Source organism: Diabrotica undecimpunctata, chromosome 3 (genome assembly GCF_040954645.1).
Source record: "Diabrotica undecimpunctata isolate CICGRU chromosome 3, icDiaUnde3, whole genome shotgun sequence".
Taxonomy (NCBI): domain Eukaryota; kingdom Metazoa; phylum Arthropoda; class Insecta; order Coleoptera; family Chrysomelidae; genus Diabrotica; species Diabrotica undecimpunctata.
The window spans coordinates 108,103,097-108,130,197 of NC_092805.1; the positions used below are offsets into that span (position 1 = coordinate 108,103,097).

The following is a 27,101-nucleotide window of genomic DNA, read 5'->3' on the forward strand; positions in this document are numbered from 1 at the left end:
TATTAATGGTATGTTTAATGGTATTTTATAGGGTTATGATAAAGTATGGAACCAATTAAATATCTGTGAAACGAAAAAGACGATATACATGAACTTTGCTTGCAATGTTACACAATATACAATGTTACACAATGCATCTGACGCCATATTTTTTGTTACTACTCTACTTCCGGTTTTACAGGAAATATCCTAACTTTTTGATATAAATGGAACATCCTGTATATTTTTTGAAATTTTAAACAACTTATTTATAAGTCATATGTACCAAGTTTGATAAAAGAAATTTCTCAAAACAAGAAACAAATCGTTAAACAAAGTTAAAGAATGGGTCTAATGAGAATAAAAACTTAAACTCATGTCGTAAGTAGATAGACAACAGACTCCGTGGTGCATTCTGGGAACATTTTGACGTCAGCCTCATATAAAGGATAGGAACTGACGTCACAATTTCAGTAGATCTGGGGATATTTCCTTTACTTATTCTTTAACTGAAAAAGGTACAAAAATAACAAAAAAAAAGAAGTTATTTATGCAGTAAAATCTCAGAAGAACGGAAAAGCCACCGGTCCAGACAGTATCAATGTCAAAATACTTAAATTACTTGCAGACAACGAAAGTAAAAGCCTCGATTTAATATCAGCACTATTCAATAAGATATATGACACAGGTAAAATACCATCAGACTGGCTAAAATCAACATTCGTAATATGTCAAAAAAAAAATCCAATGCCTCACACTGAGATGACTATCGAATATTAAGCATGATGTTTCATGTCCTTAAAACTTTTTTCAGAATCATTCCTACACGAATTTACAAGTGAGTTTCAGAAAGTGACACTCTTCTTTTTTGCTCTTGATTTGAGGCAAAAAGAAAAGCTTATTTACCTCAAATGTGTTAACGCAACGATGCAGAGACATGAATGTAGATGTATATGCATCGAAAAGCATTTGACTGCATTAACCATCAAAAGATGATCGAAATTCTGAAAACAACTGGAATTGACAAACAAGACTTGCGAATTATCTCAGATATATATTGGCATCAAACGGTAACATTTGAAATAGAGCACACAACATCCGAAAATATACGAATCCGATGAGGAGTGCGATAAGGTTGCGTCTTATCACCACTATTATTTAATCTGTATTCGGAATCTATATTCACAAAAGCATTAGACGAGGTTTAAGGTGGAATGAAGATTGCGATAATTCATAGCGAAATGTTCGGTTTACGTCTAAATGTTTCCAAAACTAAAATGCTAATTTTATCAAAGATACCAACAAGCGTACATTTGTACGCCAAGGGACAAATAATAGAACAAGTAACTTCCATACAATATTTGGGAGCAAATATCAACAGCCAGTGTAACTCAAAAAAAGAAATCCTGTCAAGAATCAAACAAGCAAGGAAAACACTCATGAACATGAAAACATTTTTTACAAGATCAGACTTAGTCTAGAGCTCAGAATTCGAATGATTAGATGTTACGTTTTCTCTGTTTTGCTGTATGGCTGTGAAAGTTGGACAATGGACTCTGAAACAGAAAAAAGAATAGATGCCTTTGAAATGTATATATACAGACGGATGCTGTAAATTCCGTGGATACAAAAAGTTACTAATGGTGAGGTACTTCCGTGCATGAGTAAACAAAAAAAATTACTCACATAATCAAGGAGAGAAAAATACAGTACTTGGGTCATGTGTTGAGAGGTGAAAGATATGAATTACTCCAAATTATATTGGAAAGTAAAGTGCAGGGCAAAAGATCAGTTGGAAGACGCCAGAACTCGTGGCTGAAGGAGATGGTTTGACCGCTCATCCACAGAAATTTTTCGTTGCAGCAGTTTCCAAAGCTACAATTGCCATTTGGATCGCCAACCTTCGAATGGAGACGTTGCAATAAGAAGAAGATTCTTTAACTGTAAAGTGATTTATTTCTAGTTTTAACAAATATTTTCTACTAACTCGATAGGTATGAATTAGATAATAATATTTAAAATATACAGGGTTTCCCATTCAAATTAAGTAAGTTGAGGGTTCCTCCGGTGAAACCGAAAGTACAATAGTGACAAAAAATATGGCGTTAGATGCGTTAGGTGTCATTGTACTTGCATGCAAACTTTCATGAATAGCGTCTTTTTTGTTTCGAAGATATTTAGTTGGTTCCATACTTTTATTCCAACTCTGTATATTATAGTGATCTACATTTTCAAGACTGATTTTATCAGTCATAAACCTATATAAGAAGGTTAATTTTGAGACCTATTTTATTTTACTGCTTATTTAATTCTTTTAACATCTGTTCTAGTTCCTTGGTAGAATTGTACTACATTTTTTCAGAGCACATGTCTAGTTGTGTGTGTAATTCTTGATAAACTAACAAATCTTTCTACTTTCTTTTCGTATACGTTTATTGTAGTGAATCACTCCGCATTCTACTTTTTATCAATAGTTGTCATGGGCTTTGCATTTAGTTACAATTTTTTCTATTTTTTTCCGATTTTTACGTATGTCTTTTCTATAGTTTTTCACTTGGATCTCTCCCTCTAGAGGCCTCCCTCTGTCTTTCTGTATCTGGCTTCCGTCAAATTTATTAATCGGGCAGTTGGATCCTCTTCGTTCTATATTTCCTATCCATCACATATATTAAGATGAATGTGCCTAGAATAATCTGCCTATGTCTTCTCTATTATGTCGCTATATATCTCTTGTATATATCTATTATTTATATATCTATTGTGTCGCTTATCTCGTGGTTCAATTTTCTTACCAATTCTCTCAAAATCTCTTTACAAAATTGTGAAGAACATTGTGTTGTGCTCTTTTCTGTTTTTCTTCGGTTCTCGCTAGGCTTGCAAGTCCTATTAAGAAATTTTCCATGTCTTTCTTATGTTCTTTTTTGTTTTTAAGGCGTCTGTAAAAGATATATCAACAACTGTAATTATTTCATACATTCTTGTTCTACTAATTGAAAGAACAACTTTAGTAGTGGATTGATCTCTTTGACGACCATTGTTTAGTTTTAATATCTTCCGTCTCCATTACTTCTTCTAACCAACATAAACATTATTCGGTTCATTGGTAGAATCGTTATGTGTCACCTAAGTAATATGATTTTATATTTTATGCATTCATAATTAATACAGTTGGCTAAAGATCAATACTTTTTCTTAATATCCTCGACTATAAGTTTTACCCATTAAAATATCTCTTTTTGTCTTTTAGAAAGACTTTATGAATTGTTTTGGAAAACGTGGATTCACTGACAAAATTGGTTCAGACATTGAAGAAGGAAAGTGCTCATGGCTGGCTGTAGTTGCTCTTCAACGAGTCAACAGTGCTCAACGGCAAATAATGGAAAAGTATTACGGTAAAGAGGGAGACGAAGCCATTGAAGCTGTCAAAAATATGTATGTAGAACTCGGGCTGCCCGCCACGTACGAGAAATACGAGGAACAGACATACAAAATTATTCATACGCACATCCAGCAGATTTCAAAGGGGCTGCCTCATAAGTTGTTCCTTACATTGTTAGATCAGATGTATGTTTTGGATCAGTGAAAATTAGTGCTATATATCTTGTTAGGGTTATTAAGAATGTGATATTAGGCTGCACAAGGACTTTTACATTCCAAACTAGTTTGGGACCAAAAATTGATATGTGTATATTTATATGGTAAACGCAAAATCGCCAGTATATTTTATTACTGTAATTCTTTATATATTTGTTAATAATTATAGAAATTGTTTTACATTTTTGACTTTGATTTCATATAGAATAAAGTATACTTTAAAATTACAAAATCAAAGGAAAAAATTCCAGTTGATGGCTGTATACCATAGTTTAAAAAAACTTACATAGATGTAAAGACTTATGATGTATAATGGTATATTTATTAATAAAATTTATCCAAAAGGATTTCAAATCTTCACAACGTTTTCTGTCCAGTCGAACCATCACCAGTGAAAAATATTTAAAGTAGTTGAAACTGGCTACGTAATTCGGTGTGGAAATATTTAAGTATTACATAAAAATCATGACTAATTTTAATATTATAATGACACTAGGTCGATGTTATATGATTTATCCTTCCTACATCCTATGATGAACCTACATCTTTCCTGCTTAATTCTTTCGACCACAGAAGATGTAGGCTCCCTTCGTGTTAAAGCATATAACATCGATCTATTGTAAACCACCAAATAGTGTAGACATAAAATATAATTGTGTATTATTATGATAAATAATTAAAGTACCTATTGAAAATGGCAAATAGCCGAAACGTTTAAGCAATAATTAAGTGTTTTATTTCTAACATATCGACAAACGCAGAAATTAAAAAAGTATATATATACAGGGTGGTCCTTAAGTAATTGTACAAACAGAAACCGTAGATTATGCACTTTAAAATATTACGATTTAAGCCAACTTGCTTTAATAAAATGTTGATATTTAGAAAGATATGGGGGTTTAAGGTGGAAATTTAAAATTTTATTTTTCGCTATAACTTTTACGTTTGTACATATTTTTTGGACAAATATTTACAGTTGGATGCTTTTAAGTAGGATAAATTATAATTTTATACTAACTTTAATGTAACTAATAGAGGGCGCCACATATGCCACATGGGTGGCTTAAATTTGCGCTTAACTTTTTTGCTCTTTAAGTTAGCTCTATTTGTGTTAAAAAATATTAAAGATACATTATTTTTACAAAGAAAAGGTATACTTGTTAGTAACCTGAAAATTTAACCATTTTCGAGATAAACGTATTTTATAAGTCAGCTGCACAATAATTCTTAGTTTGATATTTGTGCGGTATAGCACTGAATACCTGTAGATAAGTATAATTCATAGTTCATTCTTATTAAAACAACTTAAAGATGATAATGTAATATCACAAAATGCTTTGTTATTATGTGCTAAATGTCTTATTGGAGAAAAGATATTTCATCTTCTTCTTTAGGTGCCGTGTCCGTATTCAGACGTTGGCCGTCATCATGTTTACAATTTCCCTTTGCTATCGCTTTTAAAGTTTGTATAATGGCGTTGTATTACTTTTTCTCTATTGTAAAATGCTAAAAACCCAAAATATGTGGTTTATGAAAGATGGTACACAACCACATTCTAGAGAGAAGGCAGTTAGAACATACTTATATACAACTTTTCTGAACGTTGAATTGGTCGTGGTAGTCATATTCCTTGGCAATGTGGTGAGATATTGATATAATTATTTAATTCATAAAAAATCCGAAAAGAATACTTATTGTTCATTACGTAAATTGTTTACCCATTTTTATTAGGACAAATAGAAACTAGAGCACAGGTATTGAATAACACATATGTGTCCTGTTTCATAATACTTTTGCCACAAATCTAACCTGATAGACTCAGCAATTTTACAAAAACATCATCGTTATCCTAATAACCGATATTGTTACAAATATAGTAAATACACAGGCAATTTAGTTCGGCTTGATATTAGTTCGTTAGTTAATCATAATAGTCCATTTGTTCGAGATTTAATTATAGTTACTCGTAAGCTGTAACGTAATAATATAAATAAGTAATGTCATCGATATATTTATCCATTATACATTATAGCCACCACGTAGCCCCGAATTTATTCCGCTTGATTTTGGTGTATGGGCGCATTAAAACAACGTGTCTATAAGAATCCCATAAACATTCGCAACCAACTATGGAAAGAAATAAATACTGCAGCAGTTTCGTTAGAACCAATGATGCTATTTAATATGAGACGATCTTTTATGGAATGTATTGACAAATGAATTAAAGAAAATGGTGGACATATCGAACACTTACTTTGACAAAAAGTTATGTTATTTAGTTTAACTATTTCTTAATTTGGTTTGTAAACAAAATGTTTTGATTATGACTTTAATTTAACGTAAAACGTAAAATGATTGATGTAAAATTCTATTATTCTGTTATTTTGTCAAATCCTATTATTAATTATCCTGCTGATATATTTATTTTATTTAATATTTCGTTAACTATTAACTCTAGTTAAAGGTATTTTGTACCAAAATTCAGAAGTATTAATGTTTTTGTCTATTTTTTCTTCGTTGCCTGGAGTAATTGTCGTAGATCAGAATTATGCAGCTGATTTTTAAAATGCGATTATCTCGAAAACTGTAGAGATTTGAAGTTATTAACAAGTATACCGTTTTTTGTTAAAATAATGTATATTTAATATTTTTTATCCCAAATACAGATAGCTTAAAGAGCAAAAAATTTAAGGGCAAATTTATACCACATATGTGGCATAAGTGGCGCCCTCTATCAGTTACGTCAAAGTGTGCATCAAATTATAATTTCTCATATTTAAAAGTACCCAGTTGTAAATTTTTATACATAAATGTTTACAAAGATGAAAGTTATAGCGAAAAATAAAACTTTTATTTTGCACTTTAACACCCTGTATCTTTCTTAATATCAACATTTTATTAAAGCAATTTGGCTTAAATCGTAATATTTTAAAGTGTAGATTCTACCGTTTCTTTTTGTACAATTACTTAAGGACCACCCTGTATATATATATATATATATATATATATATATATATATATATATATATATATATATATATAAAGTAGATAGGTATTATTGACTGACACGTTATGTAAAATAAAGTTTTATTTTGGGGTTGCAGTCATTAATAGGGCAGGAAAGTGAAACTCTTTGTTCTTTATCTAGCTTTCGCAAAATTTATTTGCTTCTTCAGGATATGCTAAAATATGGTATCAGTAAATACAATGAAATTAAAATTAAAGAGCATTGTATAAAACTAGTATAAAAACTTACAACATGATGTCATTGAATACCTTGTCTCCACTGATTTGCATGTAAATTTGGATTTAGGTTATACTTAATACTTACCCCCCACTTCAAAATTGGACGTGTGTCGTTGGTTTTTATTTTTTGGGGATGAAAACGACCCCTATTAGAAAAAATCATATAAATTGTAAATTCGAACAATTTGGAATTATTTAATTACACAGTGACATTAACTTTACAGTTCTCCTTTTTTAATTTTACCACATAATTTCTATATCCTTATAAAAACCACACCTTGTGAGGAAACTTAAATAGTTGTATTTTTTTTCATTGAATCTATAAATACAATAATTTTTTAATCAAAATGTTATGAATTTATTTTATTTCTATAACTTAAAAAAAAACTTTTATTAGTTTGTAAGGATGGGTGAAAGTATATCTTTGCCTTAATAGCACATTATGTGTATCTTACAATACTCTATATAGTATACTCGTTCTGATATCTCCTAAAATATGTGATTGTTTTTTACTCATAACTCGGTTAGATTTTAAGCTATGAATTACTATGAAGGGCTTAAACGAGTCAGTAATCACGAGTGTATGCAAATTTTTAACAGCAACATCTTAACCCATTTTTGTCTTATAGAAAAACAAAAAAATCAAAATATTCAGAAAAGCAAATCCTATATTTTTTTACTCTTCAAGATTTTTCGTATCACTAACACTTTTTAAGTTATTTTGAAAAATACACATTTTTTTTTCAAAATTTCAAAAATTATTCTTTTACTTTAAAACCAATTTTTTTTAATAAGTACTTTGAACCAGTAAGACTTACAGATCATATAAACAATACATAAATAAAGTAGATTATAAAGCGGTAACGATTAATTTTATTTGGGGTGCTAATTAGGTAATTTTCACGATCGTTTTACCAAAAAAAAAGGACCACTTTATTTTGATAGTAACTTTCTAGTTTTGATGCTAGTAAATTTAAAACAAAAATAAAGCTTTTTATTAAAACACTTTCAAAAAGTTTTGATGTGTTTTCTCCGAAAAAGTCCTTCGTTTTTTAGTTATTTCACGTTGAAATATTCGATTTGGAATTTGACAAATAAGAACCTACTTTACATGGGCTACAACTCTGCTTCTACTGGGTCTACAGACTTCATAAGTACACATTTTTTTGTTTTTTTTTAAGCTACATTTTTCTAAGCATTTTTTTGATAAATACTTACTTTTTGAGTTATTTTTAATTAATATATTTAAAGTATTAACTTAAACTATAATTCCACTATTTGGAAGAGTGATATAATCTTTGAATGCGTAGAAATGGGGAAAGACGTATCAAAATTCAGTGGCTTACACTCACTTTTATTTCAACGTTAATTATATTATATTTTTTAAATATTATTTGTTCTAAATAGGCCACAATTATTTATTTACAGGTTTTTACTGACGTTTTGATCTCTATATCCAAAGACCGTTTTCAAAGATATAAATGATACTATATTTATTTTATTTGTTTATTATTAATTATTTATCTTCTTTTTTTTTTCAACTTTAAAACGGTCTCTGGAATAGACATCGAATCATCAGTAAATTAAACATATAAATAGATATATTGTGGCCTATTTCCAACATTCTCCCTAAAAATATAGAATGCAACATGCAAAAAGCTGTAGAAAAATAATTATATCTATTATTTGTATATTTGAAATCGGTCTCTTTATATAGAGATCGAAACGTCAGTAAATTAAACATATGAATTAATATTTTGTGGCTTATTCCCTACATTCCCCTAAAAATACAGAATGTTACAATCAAAAAGCTATAAAAAACAAATAAATTTGCAGAAAGCTTATTAATGCTTCCCAGCTGTCGCAGAAGTTACGCTAAAACGTCTATTGACGTGAACTGTCCAGGTTCTAATTTTTTTAAGATTCTCTTAAACCAGCGCCCAAATATTTTGGGAAGTCATTTCTTTATCATAATATCCTATTTGTTTCTCTTGATTCAAATTGAAGCAAACCATCATCAAGGAATCCTGTATCACTGCCTATATGGGTAATGATTAAACGTCGTCCTTTTCCTATGGAGCTTTTAATCCTGTAAACCAGCCTTCTATTCTGCTTCTCATTTACTTTTAACATTTAAATCTTGCCAAACTTTTCCGACTGTATGACCTTCGTTAATCCAGGTTTCATTCAAATAATATATTTTCCGTCCAATGCTTTGAATTTTGCGTATTTCTTTTAAATACACAAAATTCATATATTAATTCGTAAATACGAAAATGAATGAATTTTTTGTTGAATAACACTACTTGTCTCGTCATCCAAAACAATGTTTTTTCTACCTCGTAGTTTTACCTTTTTCTTTTTTTTTTATTTTCCGATGTATTTTTGAGCACACGATCTAAGGGCTACTTTCGTTAAACTGCTACAAATATCGACCGCTTGGCTAACATTTGATGCCATTTTTCTGCTGGCAATTCCTTCATATCGTATCACTACTCTTCTGACGTTAACATTTTCCGTCTTTTTTGTGGCTTTTCATTTTTGGAATCAACATCAGAATTTTGCTGCCTTCTCTTGGAACAACTTGGTTGTTCGTCCATTGTATTTCAATAATCACAGTCAGAATATAACTAAAAATTCGGTATAAAACGACAAACTTCAATAACACTCGGTTTATCACCGCAAACTTCAAACGCACAAAATATATTTACAAAGTACAACACAAGCACTCCCACAGCACCGCCTATGTAAATGAATGTTTCTTGCTTCGGCACGGGCGGTAGTGATACCATTGCGATGCTTTACAAATACCCAAGTTGCCAAGACTTTGAAACAGAATGGGAATGAAATATAAAATATCGATCTTTATTTTATAAACTTAAATATATAACGAAACCATGTAAATAAAATTATTTCATTACAATGTTTGCTCAATTTTTTAGTACTAAAAAAACTCATTTTTTTGGTATTTTTATGCCGGTAATAATCGCTGTGTCGAAGAATTCAGGTTTGTATGACCATAACTGCTACTTGTGAACGAGAATCTGCTACACTGTAGCAGCAGCAATCTGCAGCTCGTGGTCAAGTCTGCTATAGAGAAGCACAAATAAATGTAATAATTATACATTCTGTAATTTCTTATGAGAAAACGCAAATTAAACGGGTAGTTTTCGATGGCCGCTGTGTACATTTAAATTTGAGGATATTCTGCGTTTAAACGATGAAATCACTCTTACAGATAGTGGATTTTTACTATAGTGAAAAATATAGAATAAAAGTTGCTTAGAAGAAGTCAATTTATCCATTTCCGAACTTATTTTGAATGAGTCCAAATGTGAGATTGAGGGCAAGAGCAACCTATATCCAAATTTTCAAGTAAATCCGTCGTGACAAGGAAAATTACACTCCAAATCGGTTATTTACTGGAGTATATTGGATATAGGAAGTTTTAACAAGGTAGTGAGTTTGTTATATAATATAATATTCGTATTATTAGTATATAATGTTATTCGTTATTTTACTTTATCTATCAAGTAAAGCATCCTATTGTATCAAGTTATTGTTTAAAAAATATTGATTCCTTTCCTTTCTACCGGTAATAATTCATACTAATTATCTTCATTTTTGTTTCCAGCTTCAAGCATATTTCCTAGTTGCCGATGATATAATGGACAATTCACTGTATCGCAGAGGCCAGCCCTGCTGGCATCGAAACGAAGACGTCGGTCTAGTAGCGATCAACGACGGAATATTATTAGAAAATAGTATTTATTCAGTTCTTAGAAGGTACTTCTCGAATCGTACTTGTTACGTACCGATCATAGAACTTTTCCACGACGTAACTTTAAAAACTTCAATGGGACAATCCCTTGACTGTCTTTGTTTACAAGACGGAAAGCCAAGATTGGATCAGTTCACCATGAAGAGATATAATTCAATAGTCAAATACAAAACTTCTTATTATAGTTTCCAGTTGCCCGTTGCTTTAGGAATGTATTTGGCGAATATGTTTGACGAGGAACAACACAGGCAAGCAAAGACGATATTATTAGAAATCGGGGAGTTTTTCCAAATTCAGGTAAGAAAATCATCTCTTGCAAAATGTAATTGAAATGAAGCTCAATATCACATAGCATAATAGTATCTAATTATCTAGTATTATGATAATATAGTCATATATTAAGTAAAACAAGTAGGGTCTCCACGTAACTATCGCCGATAGATGTCGTCCTTTACGGTATATTAATTGTCAAATTAATGTCAATTAATTTGTAAAATAAGTCAACCATTTTCGAATTAAATAAAAATATTTAATCAGATATATAAAAAAGACTATATACAGCGAAACTAAAAGAATAATATACAGGGTGCGGATTTGTGCTAGGAAGCCTATACTAGCGTCTGCTATAACTGAAATTGTGGTTGTAAATTGCAAGTGGATTTGCCATATTTCGCCCATTCTGTGAATTATCATAAACAAAATCGTCCTTTTGTATTACACAACAGTTAACAGCGATAATCCTTTACAAATACTACCTAATACGTTCATTTGCTTCTTTTTCTCAGCCGGTCATCATACAATTAATAATTTTCTGACGATACTGAAGAATTCTTTATTCTTTCAATTTACTCGTGAACGGTCAACAAAAAAATATGTTAATAAAAACATTTATAGTGCTGAAGTTTAAGATTATTTTAGGTTAGGCTATTTTGAAACCAATAATTCAAGATATAAAAATCTTAACCATCTAACAACATTTTATTAAACCCCTTGCGAGTTGAAAATTTACTAATAATAAAATAACCCAACAGGTCAATACCGTAAATGTTTTTTATTTATACGTAGCTAATATAACAATTTTTATGGAAGTTGTTTGTTGCATCGGTTTTATAATGTAATGGGGAAATAGGAAATATTTTTAATAACAAAATAAACATAATAACTTACGTTACTGTTCATCAGCTTCGACCGTGTCACTACAAATAAAATCACTGTCACTGTCCGTTCTACCTATGTTTATTATCTTCTTCTAAATGGGCCTATCTTCTAGAGATGTTGGCGATCACATTGACCCATCTTATTTTATTCACAGCAGCTCGAAATAGATCAGTTGATGTTAGACCAGTCCATTTCCTAAGATTGGCCAGTCAAGATATACGTCTACGTCCAGGGCCTCTCTTATCCTCAATCTTGCCCTGTAGAATCAACTATAGAAGTCGGTAATTATCATTACGCATGATGTGGCCGAAGTGAGCCAATTTTCTGTTTTTTATGTTGTTAATAATTTATTTGTCTTTTCTTAGCCTCTGGAGAATAGGTATGTTACTTGTGTAGTGTATATATGAGACTCTTAACATACATCGGTAGCACCACATTTCAAATGCCTCCAATCGTTTTATGGCATCTTCTGTAAGGCTCCAGCTTTCTACTCCATAGAGGAGGACACTAAAGACTAAACATCTAAGATTATAATTGGTTGGACATCATCTATCATGTTGTAGTCTCTCCACATGTCCATTTCTTTTCCTATTACGTGTTTTATATAATTTTTCCATTTTTCTGGGGTAACTTGTGAGTACGCTTCAGTAATTAAATTTATAACTTCTTAAAAGTTTTGTTGTGTGCTGCAATATATCTTTTCCGTTCGCTCCATATCAACTCTATGGGGTTGAGCTTACAGTGATAGGGCGGAAGGCGGAGAATTTTAAAATTGTGTTGTGCAATATCTTAAATTATATATCGATTGTAGTTTGCCCTATAACAGTTGACAACTTCCAACAGTTCTGTTTTTAAATCATTTTGCTTAAAAAATATATCTTTCGATAGAAGCCATGCTGTCCCTATCTGTCAAAATTTTTGAAAAAAGGTGAATAACTCAAAAAATATGAAATGGTACTTCATACAAATTTTATCTAGAATTTTATGCAGAATCTAAAAATTCAATATATATATATATATATATATATATATATATATATATATATATATATATATATATATATATATATATTATATATATAATTTTAACAGTCCTTTACACATTTTGTTTTGTGATATCTCCATTTTTTTTTCGTTTTTAACTTATATTTCGATACTTTAATTATTTTACTTTCTCTTTTCTTCTGTAGTTTTAGCCTTTTATCACTATTTTATATTCCATTCCTGCCTTATGAGTTACCCAGTATAATCCCAACGCTTTAATTGCTTTAGTATTTCTGTAATCCTTAAAAAACTCATTAAGGTTCAATATTTTTATCTTTTTTTTTCAAAAATATATTTTCTTCTGCCCTCATATTTTACTTAAAACTTTTTAGACAATATTTCTATAAAGAAGGTTCTGTAATATAATTATTCAGAATGGCCGTCTACACATTGGTTTTCAGTATGTATTGTTGCTTGAGGTATACGTAAACTCATGACCAATTAGCATAAATGCACTCGTACATAGTACAAACTCATCACCGCAATAAAACCAGGGATTTTAAAATAGACGCGAAGAGATTTGCAAACTGGTCATTGTCCTACCTGCACCCCGTGGCAGGTAAATACCAAAAAATGGTTGCAAACCTCTAAGGTTTGCAAATCGAAAAAATAATCCAAATCCGCATGTATTAAATTCAAGAGTTGGCGGGTATTTGGGAATTCCACTGAATTCTATTGATACCTACCCCCAACTATGCGAAAAGGAAAATGTCTCTTCATTTGCCCGAAACGGTGCAAGACTGCTTCATTGCTTAATAGATTACCACATAAACTAGAAGTGTAGCAGGTAAAAGGCAATCTTCCGCAATAGAAATCAGCGCTTTAGGGCAAAAATGCTGGTGATAAGTTTACCTATCTGAAGTGATCAGTTTACGGGTCTCCAAAGGATGACAGGTGACCAGTTTGATTAATTTCGGAGGGTCTACTATAATCAGGAGTTATAAAGTGACGAGTTCGTACAAGTTAGTTATTTGAATCAGTTCAGTATAGGAAATGGTATTGATTTGTTGATTCAGATAAAGTAATATTTCATCCGAGAACTATATAGTATACAACAAAATTTAAGACAGATATTTTTCATCTAGGCAACGTGATTCCATGTTGCCTAGATGAACATGTTTAATAAGGAAAGCCCAAAATAGGGAAAACTTTGCAAAGGTCATCGCCAACCTTCTCTAAGAAGACGGCACCTAAAGAAGAAAAAGAACGTGATTCCCACCCTCTAAAAATTATTCTCCTAATTTTCTAGATATGGGCCCTTCACGATGTTGACCAAATCCGCGGTTGTGTTCATCCTCCGTAGTACTTCTTAATTTGTGACTTTGTCTGTCCATGGTATCTTCAGGATCCTTCTATATAACCATAGGTAAAAAGCCTGAAGTTTTGATAAAGTTTCCGCCTTGAATTTCCACGTTTCTACTCCAATTTCTACCTTCAATTGCCTGTGTGGAAATATATGTCAATTGTGATTGGAAGGCTTTGGATCATTAGTGTCCTAGTCTGCGTAGAGTTCTTCCGAGCCAACTGCATAACACTAGCACGAAAGAGTTGGTAATAGGGCTTTCAGTGCAGCTTGTTCAATTATACTTCGACGTTTTGTCGATCCGGAGACTCAAACGTAGTCCCTCATCTGCGACCAGCTTACAGCTCAGGATTCGGAGCTCCAATTTTGTATTTTATGTACCAAGATGGAATATTCTCACCTTCAGATCCCCAATTTTGGTCTTCGGAAGTTACGCTAGCACATATTTGGATTTAGGTAGTTTTTCAGCCTATTTCCATCCCGTTTTATTTTCAAGAAATTCGTTTTGTTATTAAAAGGACTCTTCCTCGACATTTATCAACTGAAAGTACCTGCCCATGAGTCTACATCCATGGAATTTCATCGATAAATTTTATTAGGCTATCTTTTATGGAAAATGTTTCATTCTTGGACACCATTTTGTCCAGATAATTTTTGGAGATCCCTGTCTTGATCCCATTAGAGCAGTTTTGTAACTTCTGCCACCACAATCTCTTGGGAGAAGTTTCAACGTTCCTCTTTTTTCTCGTCGGGAGTGCTTCTGGTAGACGCACGTACTTTGCATTTGAGATAGATGTAGCTGTAAAAAGTTGTTTGTAATACCAAATATTGCTATTATTATAATGTTTTATATATTTTAGGATGACTTTCTCGATGTATTTGGAGATCCGGCAGTAACTGGCAAAATTGGAACAGATATCCAAGATGGAAAGTGTAGCTGGTTAGCCGTGGTAGCTTTACAACGAGCCACATCGGCTCAAAGAAAGATTATGGAAGACCATTACGGACGTAATGAGGAAGAGTCCATTAAGATTATTAAAAACTTATACGAAGAATTAAATTTGCCATCGACATACGCAGTTTACGAAGAAGAAAGCTTTAATATTATTCGAACGCACATTCACCAAATCTCGAAGGGATTGCCGCATGATTTATTCTTTAAAATTGTAAAAAAGATTTACAAAAGAGATTGCTAGGAGTGTGTAATCGGTATAAAAAGTATCAAGATAGTTATTGTCAGTTAAAATCTGTTACGAAAATAATTAGTTACATGTATTCCTTGTAAGTCTTAAACTGAATATACAAAACGAACTCGAAGAATTACCGTGATTTGGGTATTTTCGGGTAGTTTATTAATGGGTGCATGCCCATTTAATCGTTGTAATATGATTTTACATATATTTTTGCATTGTCATTATTTATGGATATCGTTTTCTCTAATTAAAATTTACACAATAAATCTATTACTATTAATTTATTACGTTTTTGCTGCAGTGAGGGTCAGTGGTTCTTAATATACGTTCACTATTGCTGCCAAATCCAAATACGAAAATTATTTACGGTTACATACTTAACAAGTATACTATTTCAAAGGCTACTTATTCATAGTTAATGAAAAATTTGGCGTGAATACTTAAAATATGCTCTTTTTGTAAAAAAGAACTAGCTAAATATTTTATATTATGTAATTGTCTCTAATGACAAGTGAAGGCAAATATTTCTACAGTCGAAACAATTACAATGCGTTAAACATTGAGTCGAACTATCTGTGGGGTAATAATTACCAGTTTAAAAGGATCCAAACACGGCGAATTTCATTGATTACTACCCGAGAGACTTCTTAATATTGTTCTAAAGCTATTTTCATGTGGCATTTTAAAGTAATTACTATTTTAATGGGAATAAGCCACAATTGAAGTTTATAATAAATTTATATTGACGTTTCAATTTCCACTTCGGAAATCGTTCTGAAGATTCAAATTTCAAAGACCGGACAGAAGTCATCCTGTTCGTTTTCGGCTGGCGCAATTTTGCGTTTTTCGTCAGTTTGACTTGCTCGAATATTATCGATATTCAATTAAGCTTTTAATAGGCTTAAAAAGCGTGATTGTGATGAACTAACTGCAACTCGTCTTTTTAACTCTCGTTTATAATTTATTGTTGAAAAAACCCTTTTCAAAACAATAACTGGATAAACTAAAAACTAGATAAACCTTGTCACCTGAACTCAATTAATTCGACCGGCCAATGTAGCTGTTCTGGTCTTCTATGTAGGAACTTTAAAAACGTCTCCCTATGACTCAGCGATTCAGATGCGTTGAGCATTATGTAATATTTCATAATATCGAATGCGAGACTGCAGGTTTTTCTACGCCATTTATTTCGTTTATTTATTGATACTTTAGGGACTTATTAAATAAATATGTGTTGCAAACCACGTTTTTCGAAGGTTGTAAACCTAAATAACTGCAATTTGTTTAGTACAATTCCGGTTAAACGAATGATCTGTATTATTCCACTTATTAATAAACCTTTAAAACGACATACCACAATATGATGGTGGAAAATTTGTCTGTTACACATAAATAGAAATTGTTTAAAAAATTAAAAAATAGCGACACCCGTACTTTATTATATTTAATAGTATTCATGTCAACGGCCCACTTGTCCCATATCCCCCCATTTAAAAGTACCATTAGTCCCATTTAAAAGTGCCGTTAGCCCAATATCTGACCAAGTAAGAACTTTAAAAATAATAAAATATGTATATGCGCGAAGAGGAATAAAATAATTATATGCCCGTACGGTTCAAGCCGCGGAGGTCAAAGGTCAGAGTGCGCTCAAGTGGCTTACCTGCTACTTCTTACCTTACTGATTAACCTTTAATACCTTAAAACATTTTGAGGTAGTCACTAAAATACAATTGATACGTACAAGTACGTACTATTTAAAAATCGTTATATTACAATACATTTAATTTGAAGTCAGTAATATTTCACTCTGTAGCTAACAGTTCGAAGAAAAACCTCTCCACACACACACACACATATATATATATATATATATATATATATATATATATATATATATATATATATATATATATATATATATATATATATATTATGTCCTATAATTTATTGAACATAAATACACCACCAAAGGTCAAGGTAATTTGTGTAAAGGTTGAAAAATTCTCTTGTTATTGTCTTATTGATAACTTTTCGGTCAGTTCTGGTTCAGTCTCTTATATTTCTGAGTCATGATTTCTTTATTCTTCCTATACCACGTTGTTCTTCAGTTTTTTCGTTAATAATTAGTTGTAGTTGTTCATATTCCTTGTCGCGTATATGTCCGGGATATGAGGTTTTCTTAACTTTGACGATATTCAACAGATGTGGCCGAGTATTCATCCTTGACAAAATTTCTACAGTGGTTCTTGTGATCCAACTTATTCACAACTTTCTTCTGTACAGCTACTAGTTGGTGTCGCCTTGTTTGATGTCCTTGTTTCGCAGCCATAAGAACCAATGACCATATATAACATTTTAGTGTTCTGCCTTATTGGTATGGTCAATTTTAGGTTGCAAAGTATGTTTTTCATGATCATGAATTCTGCTCTGGCGATTTAAATTCTTCTGAACTTCCTTTGAGTGGTCTAGTTGCCAATTTATTTCTCTGTCCAGGTATACGTATATTTTTGAACGACTTACAGATTTAGTCCATTGATACTAACATTAAGATTGTGATGGGCTTGTTTCGGCTGAAAACTAACGTTTTAATTTTTATGGTAATAATTTTTAACCCCATTGTGTTGCTCCCTTCTGTGAGTGAATTAATTAGTATATGAAGCTGTTTTTTATTTTCTGCTATAATCACCGTATCATCTGCATACCTTATGTTGTTTAACACAATGCCATTGATTCTTGCTCCCGTACCCTTTCTGAATCCATATTGTAAGCGACTTAGATATTCATCGCATTTATTATAAATATCCACAAGGAAACTAAGTTCCTGTAGCTGGCTGTATACCATGTATCACAAAAAATTTTTATTTCAAATTTTTATAAAAGGTATAAATAAAACACCCAAACGGGCTAAATCACAAATACAGAACGTTTTCGGAATGTAAATTCCATCATCAGTGTAACAACGTGCACATGCTATGAGCCACTAAAATATATGGGTTTTCACCCATATTTTAGTGGCTCATAGCATGTGCACTTTGTTACACTGATGATGGAATTTACATTCCGAAAACGTTCTGTATTTGTGATTTAGCCCGTTTGGGTGTTTTATTTATACTTTTTATAAAAATTTGAAATAAAAATTTTTTTTTATTATAAATATTGTTAAACATATTCATGAAAATTTTTGCTGTGTGTCTCATCAGAGATATTGTTCTGTGATCATCACATTGTCTTGCCTGATGCTTTTTGGCTAATGGTATCAATGTGGTTGATGGCCAGTCTTGAGGTAGTGTCTTAGTTCCATTTATACGATTAAAGAGGCGTGTTAGATATTTGGTTGCAGAAGGACTCAAATGATTTAATTGTAAACTATGAAGCAAAACTGATTATAAGCTTTTTGGTCGTTCGACTAATTTTTTGTTTGATTTTGCATTTATACACATCCGTGCGAGTCTATGACTGAACTTTCTCCACAACAGAAAATAGTAAATTGTTGGTGTTATTCTACTTAACCGAGAAGATCTCATTTTTTTTAAATGGCTTGAACAGCGCTTAATTCATTTGAATTTGAATTATCCCGTTAGAATTTCATGCATTTATTAGTGGAGTATAAAGAAATACGATTTTTTACTTGTCATAAAAGGAGAGTGTAGCAATTTTCTTTGCTAGCATAAAATATATTTGGATCTGGCATTTATTGTCTTAATATCTATATTAATCACATTTTTACAAATAACACAAAGTTATTACGTACACTTTTATATGATTTCTAGTAATGCTTTTTATAATGATAATTTTACGTATTTAATTACATCAGTGATGATTTTTCTTTTGCGGATAAACTTGATTTAGCGTGTTATATAAGAATTTATATTAGATATTTGGTTTATATAGAACAAGTCAATGTTTCTCAGTGATTTGCTAAAGTATGTAATGCAATCCACAATTGCATTCAAATTTTCTCGATAGTATAAAAGACTGTTTCATTTTTTATGTTAATAAAAAATGTTTAAGGTTACTTTTGCTTTTTTATTATCCTCCCTATTATACTAGACGTATTTCACCATACCTCATTAAAAAGCTGAAGGTAGTTCCCTAGTATTATCAGAACAACAATGGAAAGAACAGAATACTAGATATGATATATGGAAAACAAAAAGAGTGATATGACTGTAAAAAAAAAACAAAAACACGAGATGACCCCAATAATTATTGAGGAATCTGCTAAATATATTTCGAATAAAAAATATATGCTGTTTTAAAACACCCTCATTAGGATAAATCATATATGGTCCTGTTATTTACTTTAATCGCTTCGACATATTAGAAATGATAATCTCGCTATGCGGAACGTTCAAAAGGTGAGCGAAATTTTTTATTAAACAATTTGTACAGTTAATTAAAAAAATCCCTGGGCTCTTCTATTCAATGGATTTCATTTATTCGAATTTTATTTGAAAGTTTCAATGTCTTTTCTATATAAAAATATTTCATTTTTTTTAACTTTTTTGCATAATTTTGAAAATTAAGTAATAACCTTTTTTCAAAAATTTAGATTGCAAGATTATTTTGCGGTAGTATTATTTTATAATTAAATTAGTTTCTGGGTAAATTTTGAAGCTTCTATGTGGCTCTATTATTGAAAAAAAAAACATTGATTTTTACCCTTTTTTACGGTTTTTTCTAATTTTGCAATAGTAGTAATTATTCTTTCAATATGAAATCATTTCTATCTTGTAGAAAATTTAATTGCGAAACTTTTGTATTCACAAAATGTTTCTAAAATGCATAGCTGCCAAGATATAGCAACGAAAAGAAGAAAAGAAATGTACTTTTTTTCACAAATTATTTAATAAAAAAATTAGCCCACCTTAAGTGTCCGCATAGTGAAATAATAATCATTTCTTAGCGATTAAAGCAAAAAATTGGATTATATACGATTTATCCAACCCAAAACAGATACCGACTGGTCTATAGGTCGATAAAAGAGGAAATAACATAATCTATGAGAATATCCATGATATGAGAATTCGCATTTAAAGACCATTTCCAAAGAATAAAAAGCTTTTTGATAAAACAAAATACTACCCAAACACCTAGTAATCTACCCAAAAAATTCTTATACTTCAAAATAGTAGCTTAAACAAAAAAGTTTGCTCGCCTTCTCTAAACTATGTGGTGTCCATCAGATAAACGTAGGTTAAATGTGGATTCATCAGAAACCAGAACTCAACAAACTTTTTCAAAATTAATTTTCAAAAGTTCCAAAACAAAATCCAATGATTGTTTGTCGTTTGTCTGTTCTACAGTGTGTCAATTTTAAAACTTACAATGGGCTTTTCACGAACAAAAGCTGATATCGAAAAATGCTTGAAACCGTTTCTAGGATAGTAAGGGGTAACTAAAATGACATGAAAGAGAACTCACCCCTATCAACCTCCTAGGCCCCACCAACCACAACCAAAAAAGTTTAAATTTCAAACCCCTACTTGTGATACATCATTGAAAAGACTATAAAAAATACTGTCCAATGGTATAAATAATAATTATACAGGGTGAAGCAATAATTGTGAAACTTTAGCTTCAATGGAAAATTTAATGAGGTTTTTGTTGAACTACAAATTTGTTAAAAATTTCAATTAAGTAAATGTTCAAAGTGGGTTCTGTAAACAATAATATTGCCTATTTTAAAATTCTGCACGAATTTTGGCAAATATTGTTTTAGTAATAGCGCGACATGCTTGCGTAATTCTTTCTCGCAATTCCCAAGTGGCGCAGGTTGAGTTTTATACACAACTGACTTGAGGTAACCCCATAGAAAGTCAGGTGGCTGTAAGTCTGGTAACCTCGGTGGCCCCTCAATAGGACCTCTCCTTCCAATCCATTTGTTCGGATAATTAGTATCCAACCAGTGTCTAACTGGAGGTGCTCCATCTTGTTTGAAGTGTAGCAAATCTTCGTCTAGAGCTAGGTTGCGTTGATCGTCCCTTTGGTTCTCTAATTCATGCACAATTAGATGGTGATCATGTTCGATGGTGTTTTCCACCATATCGAGATAAATGCCGCCACTTAAATTACCTGGTATGAACAAGTGGCCAATTATAGCATCGCCTAATATTCCTGCCCAAACATTCAGTTTTTCAGGATATTGGGTGTGACCTTCTCTGAACCTGAATTTACATTACCATTCAGCATAAAAGTACATTCATCAGTGTAACAAACATTCAACGAGAATTCTTTCAATCATAAGTTCACAAAACTCAATTCGTCGGTCTGGATCGTCATCGCCTAGTTCTTGAAGAATTTTTGTTTTGTACGGGTGAAATTTATATAACTTCAACACCTTTCTAACCGAATCATGTGAAAGTCCTCTCATTGCAGATACTTGACGTGTTGATGCAAAATTTCCAAGGACCTCAATTTGGGATGCTTCATTCAGGGCTAATCTTGGGGCATCCCTTTTTTTATTTTGCGCTGATCCCGTTTCTCTAAACTTTTCAACTAAATCGCGGAGACTTACATTTTTGTCCGGATACCTTTCAATATTTGAGCTTTTCGTAAATAACACTGCTTCTGGGAGGCAAATATGAAAATGATCTCCACGCGCTCAAGTATACTGTAAACTATCGTGACAATTACAGCTGAATGACAGTACCGATTGTACAAATGATGAATGACATTTAAAATTCTCAAATAAACCAAAAATTATTGAATCTGATAGAACCCAAAAAACAGATAATTTCAACTTGTTTTGCAAAAACGGCAAATTAAGTTTTTATTTAACAAAAAAAAATTCCGACGGGCACTTATCATTAAAAATAATAGACCTGGAGATAGCATTACAAATAGAAAAGTCATAGTAAGCCGGCTGATATTAACACCCTGTATAATTATTAAACAATAATTATACAGGATCATCAACAGAATCAACAAAAACCTCATTAAATTTTCCATTTAAGCCAAAGTTTCACAATTATTGCTTCACCCTGTATAATTATTATTTATACCATTGGATAGGATTTTTTATAGTCTTTTCAATGATGCATCACAAGTTGGGGGTTGCAATATAAACTTTTTTGGTTGTGGTGGGTGGTCTTAGAGGGTTGATCTGGGTGAGTTCTCTTTCATGTCATTTTAGTTCCCCCTTACTCATCGAGAAACGGTATCAGCTTTTGTTCGTGAGATATAGCCCATTGTAATTTTTAAAATTGACAGACTGTATAAGAATAATCCTTTAAGAAATTCATATTAATGTTTCTATTAAGTTGACTGTATAGAATAATTTGATAAAGAAATTAGTAAGCCCATAGTCGATGAAAAAACGACATTGAAAATAGTATATTGCAAATAGGATAAATATTCAAATCCGCTTCATTCGAATAATAAAGAGAAATTTTTTGGTGAAAATTAATTATCTTGAGATAAATTTAAAAATTACTGATCTTGACATAACAAAGCAAATTACACCTAACAATTACAATAATAAAAATTCAAGAGTTTGCAAATGCATATTCTTTATCATAGCAACCATTGTTTCTGAGATTGATATTTTAATGAAAATTAGTATCTTGTTTTGATTAAGTTCTAAAATACAAGGATGTTGTATTTAAATTACTGACTTACTGTGAGTTAAAATGTAAAAAAATGGCATACTTTTGTAAACATCCTGAATTTTAAAATCTATTTTCTATGCAAATTCGTAAAATAATATTACATCATGTTTATAAATTGTCTTGTTTTAACATAAATAAATAAGTTATCAATATACAATATCTTCCCTCTGTGTCAATTGTGATTTATCTGATCTCGTATAAAATATACCTATCCAGAATTTTACACAGAATATAAAAATATAATAACGTGTAGGGTATTATATTAACTTGACAGTAATTTCCGGAAATGACAGCAAGCTGTAAGGATTTTAGACGTGAAGATCGCCTACAATTTTGGGAACAACAAATGTTCAGATTTCAAATTGTTCCAATTATTTTCAGAAATAAGTCTAATCTGTATAGATATTATAGAAAACATATAAAGAAATAAAAGTTACTTAACTAAGCATCAACTGGATTAAATGTGCCTATATGTAAGAACGGAACGACCAGAGGAAGACAAACGTAAAAAGTAAATACTTATTAAAAAGAGTTAAGGTGTTATAATTTAGCACAATTCACTGTTTTAGCATGAACTGAATAAGCAGATTCAAAAACTCGGCTAGTATGAAACAGAAGCCAAAAGCAAACGGCGTTGACTTTTGTGCTCATTTTTAAGGTGTGAGCAAAATGCTCATATAGAAATAAAGACTGGGTAAAATATAGATTATCATAGCACTGCATAGAAACAAGTGAAAGTGACAAGATAGATAGATAAATAATAAAAATAATATTTTAAAATGTCTTTTTTATATTGTAACTATTGGTTGATTTTTTGAATAAAAAGTAAAGTTATTATTTGCTCTAGAACTTCGGCAAAGATCAATAAGCCTTTTTATCTCCATAAACATAGTATCTGAACTTAAACATAAAATACACAAATTAAATTCAATAATTATCCTATGAACGATAAAGAACAATGATTAAAGCATCTCGGTGAATAATAGTTTGATGAGTGTATTGTTTGATCTCCCAAACATAAAATTTTACGATCTCTAGTAATTCGACAAAGATCAATAAGTTTTCTTATCACTATAAACATCGTATGTGAACTTGAACCTGAAATACACCAATTAAATTAAGTATGTAATTACTCGCAAAGATAAACAGCATTGACATGATTAAACACTCCCACGTGAATGATTTCAATTATTTTCTCATCACATAATTGGTAATAAGTCTCAGGGACAATATTGACAGGGATTTATTTAGTAAAAGTGTATAACCAGGACTGTACTTTATAGTATGAGCTTCTTATTTTGGTTAGTATTTTTCGACCTAAAATAATTTGAATTAATTGTGTGCTTACATAACTACTTTGAGGGTTTGCACGCTCACATTAGGATATATATATATATATATATATATATATATATATATATATATATATATATCCTTTTCAAACCATCAGGGTCTTCTAACTCTAGTGCCACAAATTGGTCGCGTTGCTCCTGTAGTGGTCCTTTCCCAAGTTAACATATTCATTTTCTAACTTGGCTGCACTGTACTTAAGACGACCAATAGTCAGAAATCCGTATATACGGTTACCTTCCATCGATATACCTTTTTCTGTTTTGCGAGATATGCCATTACATTTTACTTTTATTATTCACTCGCATTATCCTTTTCCATTTCAATTTCACATATATATATATATATATATATATATATATATATATATATATATATATATATATATATATATATATATATGTATAGGATAAGTTTCCGCGGTCAGATAAATGAAAATTACTGAGTTCTCGGGAAGAACCGCGTTGAAAATTTAAAACTCGACGTTTCGGCACCCATTTTTTAGCCATTATCAAGAGTGATACGGTTCTGTTCGAGTTCGGGGTCTCAATCTGCCTACTCCCCTCACTCGAGACGTACCAGTATCGTGTTCTATATTGCAAGAACTGTCTCTCGGCACTGAGGTATCAATCTGCCTACTCCTCAGTGTCGAGTGACAACCGGTGTTACCCTGTGTGACTGCTTTTATACTCGCTGTATGCGCGGGAACGGTATGCGCTGACGTGGTCTGAACTGACGTGGCCTGAGCGGTGTGGGCGGGAGGTCGCTGACGAGGCGACCCCTGCTTCAGCGACAATGGAGAATGGATAGTACCCAGACAGTACCTATTATTCTATCTACTACTGGTGTTATTCCCAAAAACCTCCTAGAGAACATAAAACAGCTGGATCTAAATGAACATCTCTATAAGGCCATACAGAAAGCTGTACTACTCTCAACATCCAGATGTGTACGAAAATTTTTGGGAGATACTCCAGCATACCAAGTCACCTAGGGCTCGATAACACGGAAAGAGTCCCACCAGAGCTCAATCCTTGTGATACCGTAGGTATCTGGGATGAGTGAATTTTCCCCTTAGAGGGAGTGTGAGCCGTATGGCTAAATCTGGATAATAATAAAGGTCTTTATTTTTCCTTCAAATTCATACAATACACAAAATATATAAATTATGTATGCATAAAATACAATAAGAAAGAAAAAATGTCGAAGATCAGTTGGTGCTGATTTCAAGATATCAGTACATCTGCTTTTCATCTTAAGCAAGAGAAAAAAAAATATATAATATATTTGTTTGCATGTTCTGTAACAATTAATTAAAAACCATAACCAATAGAAACATTTAACATTTAAATATTGTCCAAAAACTATCACACAGTTTATACATACTTCATAACAGGTCATCAAATAGTTGCACATGTGTTACTCACTTAGCAATTTAGATTTAAGAGATTTCTTAAAAGATATAATCGATTTTAATTTTAATTCTTTAGCTAATCCATTATATACTTTTGATATTTGATATGTAAATGAATTTTTGAATTGTTCTGTACAATGTGGAGGAGCTGTTATTATATTTTTGTATCTTGTATTGACATTATGTATGTCAGTTCTGTATATAATTTTTTTAAAAAGATATGCTGGTAGAGAGTTTTCGATAGTTTTGTGGAAAAGACAAGCAGCATGTAGAAATCTTCTCTTTTCCATGTTCAACCATTTTACATGTTTTAATTTGTGAAAAATAGGCTGGTTTCTTCTCCTGTCTTCTGAACTAATACAACGCCCATACACATCTCCATAGTTAAATTTTGGAGTTTAAAGTTTGGAAAGTTTAAAATACTAAACTTTCGCACAATATTCTTTTTACTTTGTATGACAGACAGCGGCGATTATGGTAAATTATTCTTAGACTGAGAAATGCTTTACTCACACAGGTGTTAATATGTTTTGTAAATTTGAGGTGATTATCTAAAGTTAAACCTAGATTTTTTGCACTAGTTACAGGTTTAATGATTTCATTATCAACAACTATTTCCATGATGTTACTCATCTCCAAACACACCTCATACTCATCTCCTTGGTTGAACCAAAAACCACCAGATTAGTATATATATATATATATATATATATATATATATATATATATATATATATATATATATATATATATATATATATATATATATAATTGTATCCAGTAAAATTGTAAAAGACCGAAAATATTTTATTATATCATTACCTTTTGATCCTGAACGAGTAATATCATATCTGTTTCTCTTTCTTTTCGCAAATAAAGGCCAATTCGACAAATCAAAACTTATTGTGTCGAAAATAATCTCGAACTACCTATTTTAGAGATATTTTCGTATATTTTGGCTGAAAAAGAATTAAAATTAAGAATCTATCAAAATATAATTAGAACAGCCAACGAAGACGAAATCCCTCAAATTCTAGATCATTACCATTGTGGCAAAAACAATTTACACCGAGGAATAAATGAAACTGGCAGAAAAATAAACGAGATATATAATTGGAAGAACCTAACAAAAGATGTCGAAAAATGTGTAAAAGCATGTGAAATTTATTGGCCATTAGTCATAACAGAAACTCCAAAGACACCATTCGAAAAAATTAATATAGATATATTCGAATGCCCCACTAGAAACTATGCTTTAACTATTCTTGACGAATTAACCAAATTCACACAAGCCTATCCTTTAGATGACAAAAAGGCAGTAAGAGTAGCTAATACACTCCTACTGTTTTTCCAGCATTATGGAACACCATTAAGAATTCATTGTGACTGCGGTCGAGAATTCGAGAATGCTATACTCAAAGATCTGTGC

The 27,101-nt window shown here is 31.3% G+C and overlaps 1 protein-coding gene across 2 annotated transcripts in view; it reads left to right on the plus strand.

Annotated features, from left to right (window-relative positions):
* LOC140437191 (farnesyl pyrophosphate synthase-like) overlaps nt 1-19,313 on the plus strand; it is an 85,305-nt gene extending 65,992 nt beyond the window's left edge. Inside the window, exons 3-4 of one of the 2 annotated variants that reach the window (XM_072526545.1) lie at nt 10,454-10,897; nt 14,966-19,313. In XM_072526545.1, coding sequence (XP_072382646.1) covers nt 10,454-10,897; nt 14,966-15,301 — 780 coding nt within the window. In that variant the 3' untranslated portion in view covers nt 15,302-19,313. Of the gene's footprint in view, nt 1-3,226; nt 3,756-10,453; nt 10,898-14,965 lie in introns of those variants that run through there. The other variant, XM_072526546.1, reaches the window with a different exon arrangement.
* The last annotated feature ends 7,788 nt before the right edge of the window (nt 19,314-27,101 follow it).